We start from the raw sequence: 17,378 nt of genomic DNA, 5'->3' as shown, positions 1-17,378 counted from the left end.
CTTATGTAAATAAGGTATTTCTGTTTTCGCTTTGTCATTATGGGGTATTGTGTTTAGGTTGCTGAGATAACTTTTTTTTTTTWATCAATTTTACAATAAGGCTGTAACATAACAAAATGTGGAAAAAGTCAAGGGATCTGAATACTTTCCGAAGGCACTGTATTTCACTAAACTGTTGACAGCCCGTCTGCGTGGTCGAGAAATTAATAAAGGAGAGAGAGGAGGAGATGGAAGCATATGGCGGTGAGATATTCTGTAAAGCTAAAGTTAATGTCACCCAATGAATTATGAAAACATAAAAAACGACCTATTACTGTACTAGGCTATTCAAAATCGTATACAAATTCACTAATTGTAGGCTAACTGTAAGCCACCCTGCACAATCAATGAACCAACAGCATCGCCTAGCATCGCCCAGCATCGCCTATACGTTCTCTCCCAGACTCACGGATAGAAATGTTGGAGTGTAGCATAAAGTAACCAGTCCATCCAGTGTACATAATAATACAGTCCACACTCAAAGGCAATTACTCGAATTTGTTTAATTTTGGAGTATAGGCTAGACCAATTATGTACCAAATACTTCTTTAATCAGCACAATCATAATTGGGGGCTTGGGCTTATAAGCCTATGCATATGCATAAGCTCTAATATGCATGTGGGAGTTTTGAATGAATCATCATTAGAAAGCTCTGTCCATTTCTTTGTTAGGCTTTGGAACAACATACACAACAACCATGTTTCACACTGTTTCAACCTGCTGTTGTTCTTTCTTCAAATGTATCATCACAGTGAGCTGAGTTTTAAAAGTAGATAGGCCTACTGTTGATGATAAGTGTTTCATGTGATTTTTGAAATCATTTGCATTGATGTCAGACTGGTTAGAGAGACAATAGAGCCCTGAGTAGCAGGCCATAAGGACCTGATGGTAGTTAGCAAGTTGGGTACTACCAAAGCATGTCCAGAGTGCATAAAAGGCAGTTACCATGACTCGACGGTCACATAGAATTTTACTGCGGTCATGACTCATTCCTGCCGGTGTGCCATTAATACTGTCACTACAATAGCCCCAAGCCTGTACTTTGGTATAGAATAAGCAGTATGACTATAAGCAGAATAAGCTATTTTGGCATAACGTTTACTATACTGTATATTAGTCAACATGTAGAGCTTAAGACTTGTGAAACTGGCATTTCAAACCCAGATAGTTACGATTGCCATTGACTCCTCTGTGTGTCTGCTGTGCTCCGACCTACAGGCAACTTACAAAATAATGGAAACACTTGAGTGAATGTTGGTGTTTCCTTTATTTTGGCCTTTATGTTTTATATCCTCAGTTGGTTGGTTCAACAGCCAGTCTGCTTTAGTGGTTATTTCTACCCACGCTGTCTCTTCACACTGTTCATAAAGAGGTACTGGAGCAGGCTTGTTGACACACAACTGTTTGTTGACACATACAGCCGTTAGAGTGTATGGTAGAGGACATGAAACCTGCCTGTTAAAAGTGTATGTTAGAGGACATGAGACCTGCCTGTTAAGAGTGTGTGGTAGAGGACATGAAACCTGCCTGTTAAGAGTGTATGTTAGAGGACATGAGANAGTGTATGTTAGAGGACATGAGACCTGCCTGTTAAGAGTGTGTGGTAGAGGACATGAAACCTGCCTGTTAAGAGTGTATGTTAGAGGACATGAGACCTGCCTGTTAAGAGTGTGTGGTAGAGGACATGAAACCTGCCTGCTCCGTACACTAACAATGGAAGGCTAGAGCTCCATTGTGCAGTAAAAGGTTTTAAGTTCATCGGAGACCTCTTCAGCGAAGTGTTTTTCTCTTTCATAATAATTGTCTTCTTCAGACCCACGTTTCAGATATTTGTACGTTCCCCATGCCAATATCACTTACCCATCACACAGTTTAACAAATACATTTAATCTGCTACTTAATAAATAATGTGATAGTCAATGTGTCTTTGGTTCAATGTATATGTCATGGTGGGTATATCTGAACCTATAGGTCTACAATTACCTCTGTATTTGTACAGTGAAATGTAGACTTGAGCACATGGCTATTGGTTCAAAACATCTCTTATTGGTTAATGTTCTCGGAGTCAGTAAGGTATATGGTGGTGGACTCAGACAGTGGAGACACAGAGTATCACTGCCAGCTAACAGCATTAAATGCATTACATGGGCATACCAGTGTAACGACAGGTTAGTGTAAATGAGAAAGTGTGTGTGTGTCTACATATTTGTGTGTGTGTGTTTTCTGTCTGTGTTCATTGTGTTTCCTGGGTGCATGTTTGTGGGTGTGCATGTGTTTGTGTGTGTGTCTCCTTTGCTGTGTCATCGCCCTCAGCCTTGCCTGTACCTAGCACCCCTATCACCTTCCTTTAACCTGTAGGTGCTGTCTGTGCGGAGCGAGAGAGAGGACAGTGGGACACCGGTGCTCCAGGCGACGGACTGCAAGAGCCTACCCAACCTACAACACATGCGCGGGACAGTAATCAACCACCCAGGAGCATACAGTACAGAGCTCATCTGATCTGTCAACTTCAAGACTGGAGTGTTGCTTGTACGTGGAGACATCCTGTCTAGCATTGGGAGTAGCAGTGACAGCCAGCCCTAGCAGCAAGCAGTAGGCAGGCATCGAGCAGAGAGAGAGAGAGAGCTGTGAATGTGTGTAACTGGGCCTGCCAYTTCCGGGGGAGAGAGGAGGAGTACTGTTACACTCCCTGACAGACCTTATACATGTTTCATCTGCTGCTTGGAGAACAGACACCCCGTTTGTTGTCTATTTCAGCCGTCTCTCCTGGCCCGAAACGCTGCTGCAAACCGCTAGCCCTGTTGTCGCTTGACGACCAGCAACAGCCACACATCTCCCCAAAGCTGAGGACCAAGCCAGGCCCCAGCTATCTTAAGGACTCACCTCCTCACCTGTCAAGCCATGCACAGGGACATGGAGTAAGCTAACTTTGAAAACTAGTGGTAAGGATCCAGAAGAGTATATAAGGCTATATGAGAGATCAGTAAATGAGGACGACCCTGGATTTTTAAGTGTCTCTGTGCTGTTGCAGCATCTTGGCACCTGACTCAACAACCAGCTACCGCCTCAGCTTCCGCCAACTACAGCTCCCAGCAAGCCTGCCAACTACTAAAACAGCGAGCCAGCCAGCACTTCTCCTCCAATATCCACTGTCCTCGACCATGAACGAGAACTTACGGCCCCCATCACTCCAGGTGAGCGTTCCCCGCGATGCCCCTGCCTACTCGGATGGGGGGAACGGCGGGGTCTCAGATGGTCCTGTGTGGTCAAGCTTGTCCACCCCAACGCTACGACGCAAGCGCTTCAAGATGAGGCGCATGAAGAACGCGCCCAGTGAGAGGGAGAAGGAGAAGGACAGGGGTAGGCTGGTGAATGGGTGGCTAGCCTCCACCCACTCCCACTCGGGCTCCAAGGAGTACCTGCAGCTGCCCTCCATCGAGATCACCCGGTCCAGCGACGAGGATGGGGCCTCCTGGTCCAACTTCTCTACGCCCAGCGCCTCACCCCGACGCAAGCGCTTCCTGCTCCGCAAGTGGCTGAGGGTGAGAGAGAAAAAGGAGCACACCGGCAGCGAGAGCAGGTTGGTATGGGGTATTACCTCCCCCAAAATTTACACCCAGACCTCTTCTCCTTTCTTCCCTGCTGTCTCCCCCTTAAACCCTTCATGCTGCTTTGAGCCTGCTGTCACTGTCGACTAATGTTTTGGCCAGTACTAACACTAACAGAAAGAACAAGGTCTTTGTCATTTTAGAATGTCTGTTTTTTCATTGATCTGTAAGATTGAATAAGATTTAAAGGTTTATGATTGTGAGGCAGCAGCCTGCTGCCCATTGTATTCAACATTATAGCTGAAGGTGAAGCATGTTTTTAACACACCAAGAGGCAGGAACTAATGCTTTCAGTTATAGCACCTCGATACAGCATTCAAGTGCACCATGACCTAGAGGTGAAAAAATCTTTAAGAAAGTCCTTGCGGAACTGCACATAGCCGTATTTAGAGAATATAGAGGCCTAGGGTCAGTGGATTAATGTTTGACTGCAGCCTAATGATTTGGTTAATGTGCATTTCCATGTAAAAAGACCCATGAGCACTAGTTTCAAGTTGTATTGTTACATGCACAGGATACAGCAGGTATCAAATCAAATGTATTTATATAGCCCTTCTTAGATCAGCTGATATCTCAAAGTGCTATACAGAAACCCAGCCTAAAACCCCAAACAGCAAGCAATGCAGGTGTAGAAGRACGGTGGCTAGGAAAAACTCCCTAGAAAGGCCAAAACCTAGGAAGAAACCTAGAGAGGAACCAGGCTATGAGGGGTGGCCAGTCCTCTTCTGGCTGTGCCGGGTGGAGATTATAACAGAACATGGCCAAGATGTTCAAATGTTCATGAATGACCAGCATGGTCAAAAGGTATAAAACATTACAGTGAAATGCTTAACTTCCAAGCTCTTTCCCAGTAATGTACAATATAAGTAGTAATATAGATAAGAAATCAAATGTGAAATGCAAGAAAACACAAAAAGAAAAGAACAAGAATGCAGTGATACAGGTCTTCTATACAGGTCAGTGCTGTGCCAGTACTGTTACAATGTGCAGGGGTACTGGAGTGATTGAGGGAGGAATGTACATGTACAGGGTTAAAAGTGTGGTAGCAGGATAAATACTCATAGCAATAGTTATCACAATTACCAATATACTAACATGTGAAGTTCATAGGAGCACATTTGGTGTCAAATGAAAGCTAGTCTATATATTTTTTAATTAAGGCAAATATACATTTTTCCAAACATTTTCCATCCTAAAAATGAAGAATAAGCAAAGGCTTTGAATTCTGGTCAAATGAATCTCTTTCCATTTACTGTAGCCCTTTCACTCACTGAACACTGACCGACACCAGACGTTCATGGATGTTGAAAATTGGTTAGTCCAAATCTGAACCAATCATAGCTGTCTGTTTCACAAGTAGAGTAGGGTATAGGTCAGTAAAATATAGTACATTACTGTACTGTACAGTAGAGTTTGTTAAAGTAGAGCAGAGTATAATTTACTGTATTGTACTGTACTGGACTATAGTCTACTGTACTTTACTGAACTCTACTGTACTGAACTATACTGTGCTGTGTTGTGCTGTGCTGTACTGTGATGTCCAAACTTGCGAAACATAAACGTCTATGATGGGTACAGATTTGATCACAAGTCATTATGAAGTCAATCATTATTCTAATGAGCGCCGCCCCAAACTTTTATTGACTCTTCTTTGGGGGCGGCACTCATTAGAATAATAGCCAGGTTAACTGGACAAATATATAAAAATGGTATCCACGAGTTTATATGACTCTGGGGAAGTAGATAAAGGGCTGCACTGTCAAAAATCCCAAAGTATTCCTTTAACGTTAACGTCCCAATTACTTTGAAACGTTTTGACGTTTCAACGTTCACACCCCTACAAAATCAAAACGCATAGTGCAGTCGGAAAGTATTCAGACCCCTTGACTTTTTCCACATTTTGTTACGTTACAGCCTTATTCTAAAATTGATTAAATCGTTTTTTTCCCCTCATCAATCTACATACAATACCCCATAATGACAAAGCAAAAACAGGTTTGTAGGAATTTTAGCAAATTCATTAATTAAATATATATATCACAATTACATAAGTATTCAGACCCTTTACTCAGTACTTTGTTGAAGCACCTTTGGCAGTGATTACAGCCTTGATTKTTTTTGGGTGTGATGGTACAAGCTTGGCACACCTGTATTTGGGGAGTTTCTCCCATTCTTCTCTGCAGATTCTGTCAAGCTCTGTTAGGTTGGATGGGGAGTGTCGCTGCACAGTTATTTTTAGGTCTCTCCAGAGGTGTTCGATCGGGTTCAAGTCCGGGCTCTGGCTGGGCCACTCAAGGACATTCAGAGACTTGTCCCAAAGCCACTCCTGCGTTGTCTTGGCTGTGTGCTTAGGGTCGTTGTACTGTTGGAAGGTGACCCTTTGCCCCAGGCTGAGGTTTTGAGCGGTCTGGAGCAGGTTTCCATCAAGGATCTCTCTGTACTTTGCACCGTTCATCTTTTCCGCAATCCTGACTAGTCTCCCAATCCCTGTCACTGAAAAACATTCCCACAGCATGATGCTACCACCACCATGCTTCACCGTAGGGATGGTGCCAGGTTTCCTCTAGACGTGACGCTTGACATTCAGGCAAAAGAGTTCAATGTTGGTTTCATCATAAACTTGTTTCTCTTGGTCTGAGAGTCCTTTAGGTGCCTTTTGACCAAATCCAAGTGGGCTGTCATGTGCCTTTTACTGAGGAATGGCTCCCGTCTGGCCCCTTTACCATAAAGGCCTGATTGGTGGAGTGCTGCAGAGATGGTTGTCCTTCTGGAAGGTTCTCCCATCTCCACAGAGGAACTCTGGAGCTCTGTCAGATTGACAACCGGATTCGTGGTCACCTCCCTGACCAAGGCCCTTCTCCCCCGATTTCTCAGTTTGGCCGGGCAGCCAGCTCTAGGAAGAGACTTGATGGTTCCAAACTTCTTCCATTTAGAATAATGTAGGCCACTGTGATCTTGGGGACCTTTAATGCTGCAAAAAATGTTTTGGTACCCTTCTCCAGATCTGTGCCTCGACACAATCCTGTCTCGGAGCTCTACGGACAATCCCTTCGACTACATGGCTTGGTTTTTGCTCTGACATGCACTGTCAACTGTGTGACCTTATATAGACAGTTGTGTGCCTTTCCGAATCATGTCCAATCAATTTAATTTACCACAGGTGGACTCTAATCAAGTTGTAGCAATATCTCAAGGTTATGTAAATAAGGTATTTCAGTTTTTTTTATTTGATCTAAAAACCAGTTTTTGCTATGTCATTATGTGGTATTGTGTACAGATTGATGGGGAAAGTATTTTTATCGATTTTAGAATAAGGATGTAATGTAACAACATTTGGAAAAAGGGAAGGGGTCTGAATACTTCCCGAATGCACTGTAGTACATATCAGGGACCTATAATGTCATTATTTTACCATCATCCTGCTAAGGGCTCTGCGACTAAACACCTCCCTCTGCAACTGGATCCTGGACTTCCTGATGGGCCGCCTCCAGATGGTAAGGGTAGGTAACAACACATCTGCCACGCTGATCCTCAACACGGGGGCCCCTCAGGGGTGCGTGCTCAGTCCCCTCCTGTACTCCCTGTTCACCCATGACTGCATGGCCAAGCACGACTCATAATTAAGTTTGCCGACGACACAACAGTGGTAGGCCTGATCACCAACAATGATGAGACAGCCTATAGGGAGGAGGTCAGAGACCTGGCAGTGTGGTGCCAGGATAACAACCTCTCCCTCAACGTGATCAAGACAAAGGAGATGATTGTGGACTACAGGTTAACAGTTAAAGTTTTCAATGTTTAGGTTAAAGTTTAGGCCTGGTAGAGTTGCATCCTTAGTTTACAAAGATCAGACAGCCCACTTGGCACAAACGTTAATTCAACGTCTATTCCACGTTTGTTCAATGTAATTTCATTGAAATTACGTGTAAACAGCATTGATTCAACCAGTGTGTGCCCAGTGGGAGGTTTACACTGGAGTAACACACACGCACACTAACGTCAAGCATTTATTTCACTGTTTGTCTACGAAGCATGTGATTCATAAAATTGGATTTGTCAGCAAATTACACAATTAGATGAGAACCTGCAGTGCAGACTGTGTTCTTGTCATGTTCATGGGAATGGAGGAGCTTCTAGTTGTGTTGGGATTCGTGTTCTCCCTCTTCCCCAGCAGGGAGCAGAGATGGGAGCAGAGATGGTAGCAGCAGATGGTAGACATACAGAGGGTGATTACAACATGTCCATGCCATTTGACTGAAAACATATATTTTACCTAGAGGCATGTGTGCATAACCCTGTCAGCTCTCAAGATAAAATAACTTTACCATTTCAGACTAATCACATCTATATCCCCCTCTAGGGATGCAAAACCAGTTTGTTCACACCGTATTATCAGTCAATGGTTCACATATACATACAGTATTCCTTTCTGCTGCTGAATAGTCTTGTCTTGGTCTGTTTTGCTGTGAGAGAACTGATGGATGAAGACTGAAAAGACTTAACAGTGGGCGTATGTGTTACATAAGCTACCACAACTCAATATTAATAATCCCATCATCAATTATTTATTTGGCAGTATTGAAGACCCAAGCTATTTTCATCTTGTTGGGTAGCGGCGACACAGCTAGCGAACATAACGAGATATTGACATTTTTCTCCATCTACACTCTTGTAGCCTTAAGGGAAACACTGCTTCTGACTGCCTCTGCAGCACACAGCTATGAATTAAGCATTCATAAAAGAAGCTGTGACAAATGACAACACACTTATTTCAGGGCTGTGCCGTTGATCCAGACCCACATTTGATGCCTGTTTGTCATATGCTGCAGTTTGTCATATGCTGCAGTTTGTCATATGCTGCACTGGCTCCAGCGTTCTCCTCCCATTCTTTGTATTGCTATGATTTACAATGTAGTGCAATGGGGGCTGTCACTGCCAGCAGGGCGTGTAAGTGCATGGTCAGAGCAGCCTTGATGGGAACAAGGCACTGCTTCTTGCCCAGGTGATGTAGTGTAGTGAGGGAAGGTGGGGGATGGTCTGCTGGAAGCTCTACGTCCACTGGCTGGCTTTCCGTTACAATACGATGGCCATGTTAGAGATTATATGTGCAGCCCCTCGCAGTTGCAACACCACAATACATTTACTTCATGCATTATTCACTCCCACTGTATCTCCCTGAAAATGTCATTCTAGCCTTTGCACACCAATAAAGTACAGGTTCCAGGTTTCCTTGTTTGCAGTGAGGTTCTGTCTGTAGCAAGCCTCAGGTGAAGCCATTGTAGTCAGATCTGGTTCAAGGCCATTTTCAGTGTACTTGAAAGCAATGCAATAAGCATTCCTTGTGTTGTAATTGTCCCTGTTACCTCAAATCAAATTGTATTTGTCACATGTGCCGAATACAACAGGTGTAGTAGACCTTACCGTGAAATGCTTACCCCTAACCAACAATGCAGTTCAATAAATAAAGTTATGAAAATATTTACTAAATAAATGAAAGTAAAAATAAGTAACACATGGAAATTACATAACAATAACGAGGAAATATGCAGGGGGTACCAGTATCGAGTCAATGTGTGGGGGTACAGATTAGTTGAGGTCATTTGTAAAGGAGTCAATGTAAATAGTCTGGGTGGCCATTTGATTAATTGTTCAGCAGTTTTATGGCTTGGGGGTTAGAAGCTGTTAAGGAGCCTTTTGGTCCTAGATTTGGCGCTCCAAGCGGTAGCAGAGAAAACAGTCTATGACTTGGATGACTGGAGCCTTCCTTTCACACCGCCTAGTATATCGGTCCTGGATGTCAGGAAGCTTGGCCCCAGTGGTGTACTGGGCCATACGCACTACCCTCTGTAGCGTCTTGCGGTCAGATGCCGAGCAGTTGCCATACCAGGCGGTGATGCAACCGGTCGGGATGCTCTCGATGGTGCAGCTGTAGAACTTTTTGAGGATCTGGGTACCCATGACAAACCTTTTCAGTCTGCTGAGGGGGAAAAGGTGTTGTCATGCCTTCTTCACAACTGTCTTGGTGTGTTTGGACCATGATAGTTCGTTGGTGATGTGGATACCAAGGAACTTGAAACTCTCAATCCGCTCCACTTCAGCCCTGTCGATGTTAATGGGGGCCTGTTCGGCCCGCCTTTTCCTATAGTCCACGATCAGGTCCTTTGTCTTGCTCACATTGAGGGAGAGGTTGTTGTCCTGGCACCACACTGCCAGGTCTCTGACCTCCTCCCTATAGGCTATCTCATCGTTGTCGGTGATCAGGCCTACCCACCGTTGTGTCGTTGGCAAACTTAATGATGGTGTAGAGTCGTGCTTGGCCACACAGTCGCGGGGGAACAGGGAGTACAGGAGGGGATTAAGCACGCACCCCGGGGAGCTCCAGTTTTGAGGATCAGCATGGCAGATGTGTTGTTGCCTAGTCTTACCACCTTGGGCGGCCCATCAGGAGTCCAGGATCCAGTTGCAGAGGGAGGTGTTTAGTCCCAGGGTCCTTAGCTTAGTGATGAGCTTTGTAGGCACTATGGTGTTGAACGCTGAGCTGTAGTCATTGAACAGCATTCTCACATATGTGTTCCTTTTGTCCAGGTGGGAAAGGGCAGTGTGGAGTGTGATTGTCATCTGTGGATCTGTTGGGGTGGTATGCGAATTGGCGTGGGTCTAGAGTTTCCGGCATTATTGTGCTAATGTGAGCCATGACCAGCCTTTCAAAGCACTTCATGGCTACCGACGTGAGTGCTACGGGGCGGTAATCATTTAGGCAGGTTACCTTTGCTTTCTTGGGCACATGGACTATGGTGGTCTGTTTGAAACATGTAGGTATTACAGACTCTGTCAGGGAGAGGTTGAAAATGTCAGTGGAGACATTTGCCAGTTGGTCAGCGCATGCTTTGAGTACAGGTCCTGGTAATCCATCTGGCTCCGCGGCTTTGTGAATGTTGACCTGTTTAAAGGTCTTGCTCACATTGGCTACGGAGAGCCTGATCACACAGTTGTCCGGAACTTATGCTCTTGTGCATGCTTCAGTGTGGCTTGCCTCGAAGCGAGCATAAAAGGCATTTAGCTCTTCTGGTAGGCTTGCGTCACTGGGCAGCTCACGGCTGGGTTTCCCTTTGTAGTCCGTAATGTTTGTCAAGCCCTGCCACATCCGACGAGCGTCAGAGCCGGTGTAGTAGGATTCAATCTTAGTCCTGTATTGACACTTTGCCTGTTTGATGGTTTGTCTGAGGGAATAGCGGGATTTCTTATAAGCGTCCGAATTAGTGTGCCACTCCTTGAAAGCGGCAGCTCTAGCCTTTAACGTAAACTAATTCACTTTGTACATCGTGCTGGTCCGTACAATTGACCTTATTTTAGCGCCCAAAAAAGGTAATAATTCGACATCAACTGTAATATCAATACCATTGTTAAGCACAATTTCTCCCCTTTCCAACKAATTCAATGACGAGACCTTCATGATGCCCATCTCTGCATGATTTAAGAAGGCAATGAGCTCCATCAGGGTCTTTTTTTTAAATGGCGGGTGGGGAAGCTAAACCTATTGCGTGATAGTGATAAGGAGTTTTTAGGGCGGTGCTAAAGTGATCTTCAGAAGTAAACAGCGGCTTTTGAGAGTCATGATAGCTTGCAGTGATGACGCAAAAAATGACTAGGTATCCCCCCCTTACCTGTCCCTGTCCCTTTCTTGTTTTTAAACGGTGAGAGAAGTGCTACACCTGGTGGAGAGAGGCTGTAAAACAGAATTAGTTGCTTTATGCGTGCTGTACATTACGCCATGACAAGTCATGATGTAACGTACAGCGTCGGAGGGGTCTGTTTTTTAAAACTTTTRTCCAATACTATAGAGCCGTTACCATGTCAATCAACACTTGAATAGAAACGTAGTTCACACCCCAGAATTTGAAGTCAACACAGTCGCTACAGTCCCATTAGTTTTCTTTGCAGCCTCATTTGAATGTCGCGGTTGCGCACATTTGGACGGAATGGGGTTAGCGTATGTTAGCTCTTTAACAAGCAGGGCAAAGCCCTTAAATTGTATTGTATGACCTCGGTCATTTCAACATTGCGAAAAGTAAATATGTTACAGAGGAAGTATTGTTTTATTGTTACATTCTTACTCAAGGGTTATTGTGTGTATAAAAATGGGAATATGAGRTGTCTGTTTCACAAGGTTAAGTATTATAACCTGAAGGAATGTATGACTCTAGATTCTARGGCTACAGGTAACTACAGCTTCAGTCCAAGCTCAAGTGCGACCTAGCTGTGTATTTAGTCAGTTAATGTATAAACATGGTACGGCGGCATTAATAGTTAAACTGGCTTGTGTGACTTATGGACCCCTCTGGACATTCTAAGCACATTTTAGCTGGACTTCACAGAGAACACCCATCAAACATGCTGTGAGTACAGTACTCTAATTACTGATAATGCTATAGGCTGTACCAAGGGTGAATACTTGGCCATTGTTTAGGCCCTATTCCTTAGGAGTTGGCTGAATTTCTGTACGACAATCCAAGGCAATACACTACTATGTGCGCTTTGTCTGACTCAAAACACTGTTTCTAATCATTGCCTAAAACATGTTTGATAGGGTCTGAAGTTGTCTTAGATGTACTGTTGTCTGTTTCAACTGTTTCAATGGCAAATATATTCCAGTTTGTATGAAAATCCCAGTGTGGATTGTATATAATTATTTCATGCAGCAGTAAGATTGAAAGTGAGACAGTCAGACATGGTATGACACTTTTTTCAATCAGAGACTTATGTTATGAAAAACACTTTTAGCCTTGAAGCAGATTTACGTCAGATATTTCCAATCTCTGACACAAGGGACAACTCTGTTAGGACAATATATTGGAGTTGGGTCTTCTTTAAGTGTCTTACCAGATATCAAAACTGATCCAGATATCAAAACTGATCCATATCAAAACTGATCCAGATATCAAAAATGTTCCATTTGTACTGTATGACATCCAATAAAGATTTGTTACAGTTTTAGATAAGTCATCTAGTTATGCATCAAATTGACCCATTGGTTAGTGTGAGTAACTTACTGTAGTTACAATGGAACTTATCGTGACAGTTTAACAAGTAATGATTAGTGTACAATCTGCATAATGCAATACAGCTATGTCAAGTTTATATTATGGTGTATATTTGGTGTAAATTTGGGTCTTACCATCTCCTCTCAGAGCCTGTAAGAACTCCTCCAGTCTGGTCTCTGTTTCAAACTTCAAGGGGGTGCAGTGTTTCAGTGTAGTGTGTGTGTGGGGTGTCTGGAAGTGTGTGATTATAGTGTGTGTGTTTGTGGGGGTCTGTGGTAGTCGCTTCAGCCCCTGTGGAGTCTCTGTTATGAGTAGATAAGACCTGGACTATTTTAGGGAAACACGACAGTATCTTTCACCAGGCTTGAGTGTCTCTGTCTGGCCTGTGGATTTAAATATTTCAGAGACAAAACCTTTCGACAAGATACTGGAGATAAAAGATAGCAGTTAACAAGACTTGGAAAGTGTTGCTAATGCAATAGAAGAGATTAGAAATGCCTCCCAAATGCATTTTTAGAAGGGTTATTTCTGATATGGTTTATTGAATAGATTCCCAGGAGCAGATTATTATTTTTCTTTAGTGTACAGGTTTTCCTCAGCTTTAAACTAAGGAATGTGGTGAATGACAAATGTTAACCCTGCTCACCTTTTTTTGTAAGTGGCTATTTCTTGCGAATCAACCACTGTTGATACTTATACAGATAACATAATAGGAGATATGGTTGTCTAATAGTCTATTAAAGTCCACKATTTTGTTTGGATTGTCTCTCAGAAACCCATCCTGAAAAGCAATTGCTTTGGAATGAATTCAAAGCCCAGAGAGAACCCCATTACCACTACTCTGGCTGCCTCTAAGTCTGTAATGCCAGTGCTCTCTAAATTCACTGTTTTGTTACATCTCCTACAGTAGCTATCATGTTCTAAGCACATAGTGAATCAATTGTGTATGAGTTATTAATGATTTAGTGAGGCCTCATGCCACCTGCAACTTTCATTGCTTGTGTTCTGAAAGAGGCATGCACAATTGTGCAGCATATACACGCCATACACTTGCATAAAGTCTAACCAACACACACATGCACACAAACTCAGAGCAGTGAGTTTACTAAAAACCTACACCTGATTTCTTGTAGAGCAGGTGCAATCCAGGCATTGCTGAATGTTTCACTTGGGTATACATCTCCCTCCAACCCTCAAAACAACCTTGATAACTACCTGGAAAACTTAGGCAGAACTTCACTGACTGGCACGCCAGTTGAGAAACCACAGAATCTAAGTTGACAGTGGGGCGTATTACCTAAGCAAAAGAAAGGCCCTCTCTAAAAACCTCTGGAGTCAGGGACACAACCACCATTTCACAAGGTCTCCAAACACATAATGATTGACTGTTCTTCACTGAAGCATTATTTAGCCTAGTCTGCAGTTTTAAACTGGTTCCTCAGAGGCAACATGATGAACGAAAATTATTTAAACAATGACTTTACTTTTTAATACTATGAATAAGACTGGAGGAAACATAGCTCTCAGCTTCTCTTTGGATAATTCTGAACATCTGTCTTATGCAAATGTGTTATGTTAAAAACTTCCCTTTATGATCATGTTAAAGGCAATGTCAGAGTTCTTTGAAAGTGATCATCCTCAGATGTCTGACAATTTCTCCATGTCAGCTACCTACAGGTAACTGCCAAAATAAAGGAAACACTTGAGTAAATGAAGGATATAAAGTATATTGAAAGCAGGTGCTTCCACACAGGTGTGGTTCCTGAGTTAATTAATCAATTAACATCCCATCATGCTTAGAGCCATGTATAACAATGCCCAGTTGCCAATTATTTTTGCTATGATGACTAGAAGAAGAGACCTCAGTGACTTTAAAAGAGATGTCTCAAAAGAGCATAGGAGGTTTAAAGTGTGTGTGTGTTCAATTGAACACTTATGGTAGATTCTGGAGTGGCGCCTGAGACAGCGTTTTCCATCACCATCAACAAAACACCAAACGATGGAGTCTTTAGTGGAAGAATGGTGTCCCATCCCTCCGATAGAGTTCCAGACATTTGTAGAATCTATGACAAGGCGCATTGAAGCTGTTCTGGCAGCTTGTGATGGGCAGGCAATACCCTATTAAGACAATTTATGTTGGCAGTTACCTGTATGTCTTCAGAGTTTCTGGATGGACTTACTATACCTCTAACTGGGAATCAAATCAGTACTTCACACAGAGATCGAATGGGTTTAATGGGTAGCCAAGCAGCACAGCAGGACTGGTGGGATTCTCTTAAGTGCCACAGTATAGGTGAACATCTCTACCACAGACCTTTATCTCTGTATGACTCATGATCAGTGTTTGTGTGTCTTGTAGGGCCATCTAGTGGGTATAACTAAGAAGTATATATACTGTGGTATTACACATACTGAAGTTTGCATTCTCAGGACACAGAATCACCGTAGCAGTGAAATTCTCTATGAATGTACCTGAAGGAGTGGGTAGGGCCACATATGTTTTCACTGGATTTATTGTGTGAGTGTGTATTTGTGTGTGACTGACATGTGTTCCTCTCTGTGTTCTGTCACCCAGCAGCCAGCAGAGCAGCCAGCAGAGTAGCCATGATGATGACTCCACTCGCTTCCTGACTCCCTTCAACCTAGAGGAGAGGTAAATACAAGAATATTCTGAATTTACTTGTGTGTATTCTGTGTGTTTTGTATTTATGAAAAAGTATTTAATTGTTTGTCTGGTTTGATGAAAGCAAGGGGAGAGCGCTGACGGTATGAATCAGGATGCTCAGGAAATGACTGTATTCTCCGTCTGCTCCTTATACTGCTGCTTTTTCACCACTAGATGGCAGTTGGTCCTCAGCACTGCTAGGCACTGCTGCATCTGGCTTGTAACACCCATTATTGGTAATTAAGCATGCTAAATTTGCAATTGTAATTCACATGTTAGTGGCAGTGCTTCAAATATGAGTGAGAACATACTTTTCCTTAATGTGGGAACCTACCTCCTCTCCCTCTCTTGGGGTGTGTGTGGGTGGATGGCTGCGGCTCCAGCTCTATATTACCTCTGTCAGCGGTGGGGATATATTGAAGTGTTCTCAGGGAGCACAAATGTCAGGCATGGGAAGTAAATCAGATAGAGAGCAGAGCGTGGTGCCTGCCTACCTGCTGGCCTGGTGAGAGAGGATCATACCTCAGCTATGAGATACCACATCAGGAGGAACTCAATGGCCTGTAGCTCATTCTGGAGAGAGGAAGGGCTGTTATAAAAGCTTCCAAAGGCACCTGTCATATCTGCCTCTTTCAAATGCTGCGTCTTTGTAATGAAAATGGATTCGTCATACTGTGGTTTAGTGGTGAAATAATTTTTTTTGACATTCAAACAAATCGCAGCCAAATTGACTGTGAGGAAGCTTAAAGCAGTGATAATGGCTTTGAATAAAATGAAATAGAGTATTAACCATTATTGAAAAATCAGCAGCCTGAGCTGGTGCTGTTGGAATACCCCATTTRTAACTCTTTATTTCTCTCTCCTATAGTATCTACGGTAGACTACAACATTCTACTCTCCCTTTCCTATCGCTCTCTCTCTCTCCTGCTCTCCTCTCCGTACTGCTCTTTTTCTCTACAGTTTTTCCCTCGCTATTTCTGTGTACTGCTCCGAATAGGAACCTTACGTTTGACCTTGTGGGATTTGTCCTGCATGCTACTCTTTTCTCTCTGCTTGTAATAACTGGCTACTGCTGCTGGGGGGTAAACGGTCTGTACCCAGCTTTAGAGGGCATGGAATGTCATGTCTCCTCTGCAGGTAACAGCTATATTTAATGTCTGCTCTGGATGTTCTCGATGGCTGTCTGCAGCGGTATGTTTGCTCACAGTGCAGCTACAGCATGGCACAGGCTAGCTGGCTTACCGGTAGGCTAGCTGGGATGCCGGTGGCAGTGTGGATGTTCCGGTGTAATAGGAGCAGGCTAGGTTATTAGCATTAGTATTCATTGCACAAGCTTAAGCGGTTTTGCCTCGACAAGTGGATTTTGTGGTTTGTTGTCTTTGCTTACTAGCTTACAAGATTATCCAGGATGACCCCCTCTTCGCTCATTGTTTTGGTGCCTGTTGTAGAATGCTGCGATTGGACAATAACTGTTGATTATGCCATTTTTCTCAGGATAATTGAGGCTTTGGTCACAGCCTGACCCCACTGTTAGATACCAAGATGATGAGAGACAATGACTTGTCAAGCTATTCACCTGTATGAGTGAAGTATGAGGATGCCTCTGTGAGTGACATCTGCTTTCTCTCTTCTCTGCCTTCCAGGTCTGACAGTGCAGCGGACAAGATCAGGTAAGCCTGCGCTCTTCCTTATACGTCCTATTCTCAGCTGGGTGGTGGATCCTGTGCTGTGGGGTTATGGTGTTTATGGTTTGGTGTATAGGTTGTGGGTTTATGGTGTGATGTATAGGTTGTGGGTTTATGGTATGGTGTATAGATTGTGGGTTTATGGTGTATAGATTGTGGGTTTATGGTATGGCGTATAGGTTGTGGCATTAGACGGCGTGGGGTTAGATGGCGTGGTGTATAGGTTGTGGGGTTATGGTATGGTGTACTAGATTGTGGCGTTAGATGGCATGGCGCTATAGTGTGGCATAGACGGCGTGGCGTATAGGATGTGGTTAGATGGCGTGGATATAGGTGTGG

At 43.6% G+C, this 17,378-nt stretch overlaps 1 protein-coding gene across 1 annotated transcript in view; it reads left to right on the top strand.

Annotated features, from left to right (window-relative positions):
* The first annotated feature begins 2,402 nt into the window (after positions 1–2,402).
* The window catches only part of LOC111982706 (protein Aster-B-like), a 95,845-nt gene continuing 80,869 nt past the window's right edge, over positions 2,403–17,378 (top strand). The window contains exons 1-4 of the mRNA XM_070433875.1: positions 2,403–3,620; positions 11,002–11,013; positions 15,265–15,342; positions 16,998–17,024. Coding sequence (XP_070289976.1) covers positions 3,202–3,620; positions 11,002–11,013; positions 15,265–15,342; positions 16,998–17,024 — 536 coding nt within the window. The 5' untranslated portion in view covers positions 2,403–3,201. The remainder of the gene's footprint in view (positions 3,621–11,001; positions 11,014–15,264; positions 15,343–16,997; positions 17,025–17,378) is intronic.

This window comes from Salvelinus sp. IW2-2015, linkage group LG22 (genome assembly GCF_002910315.2).
Source record: "Salvelinus sp. IW2-2015 linkage group LG22, ASM291031v2, whole genome shotgun sequence".
NCBI lineage: Eukaryota > Metazoa > Chordata > Actinopteri > Salmoniformes > Salmonidae > Salvelinus > Salvelinus sp. IW2-2015.
The sequence above is the reverse complement of the archived record's forward strand: the minus strand, read 5'-3'. Positions and strand labels throughout refer to the sequence as shown.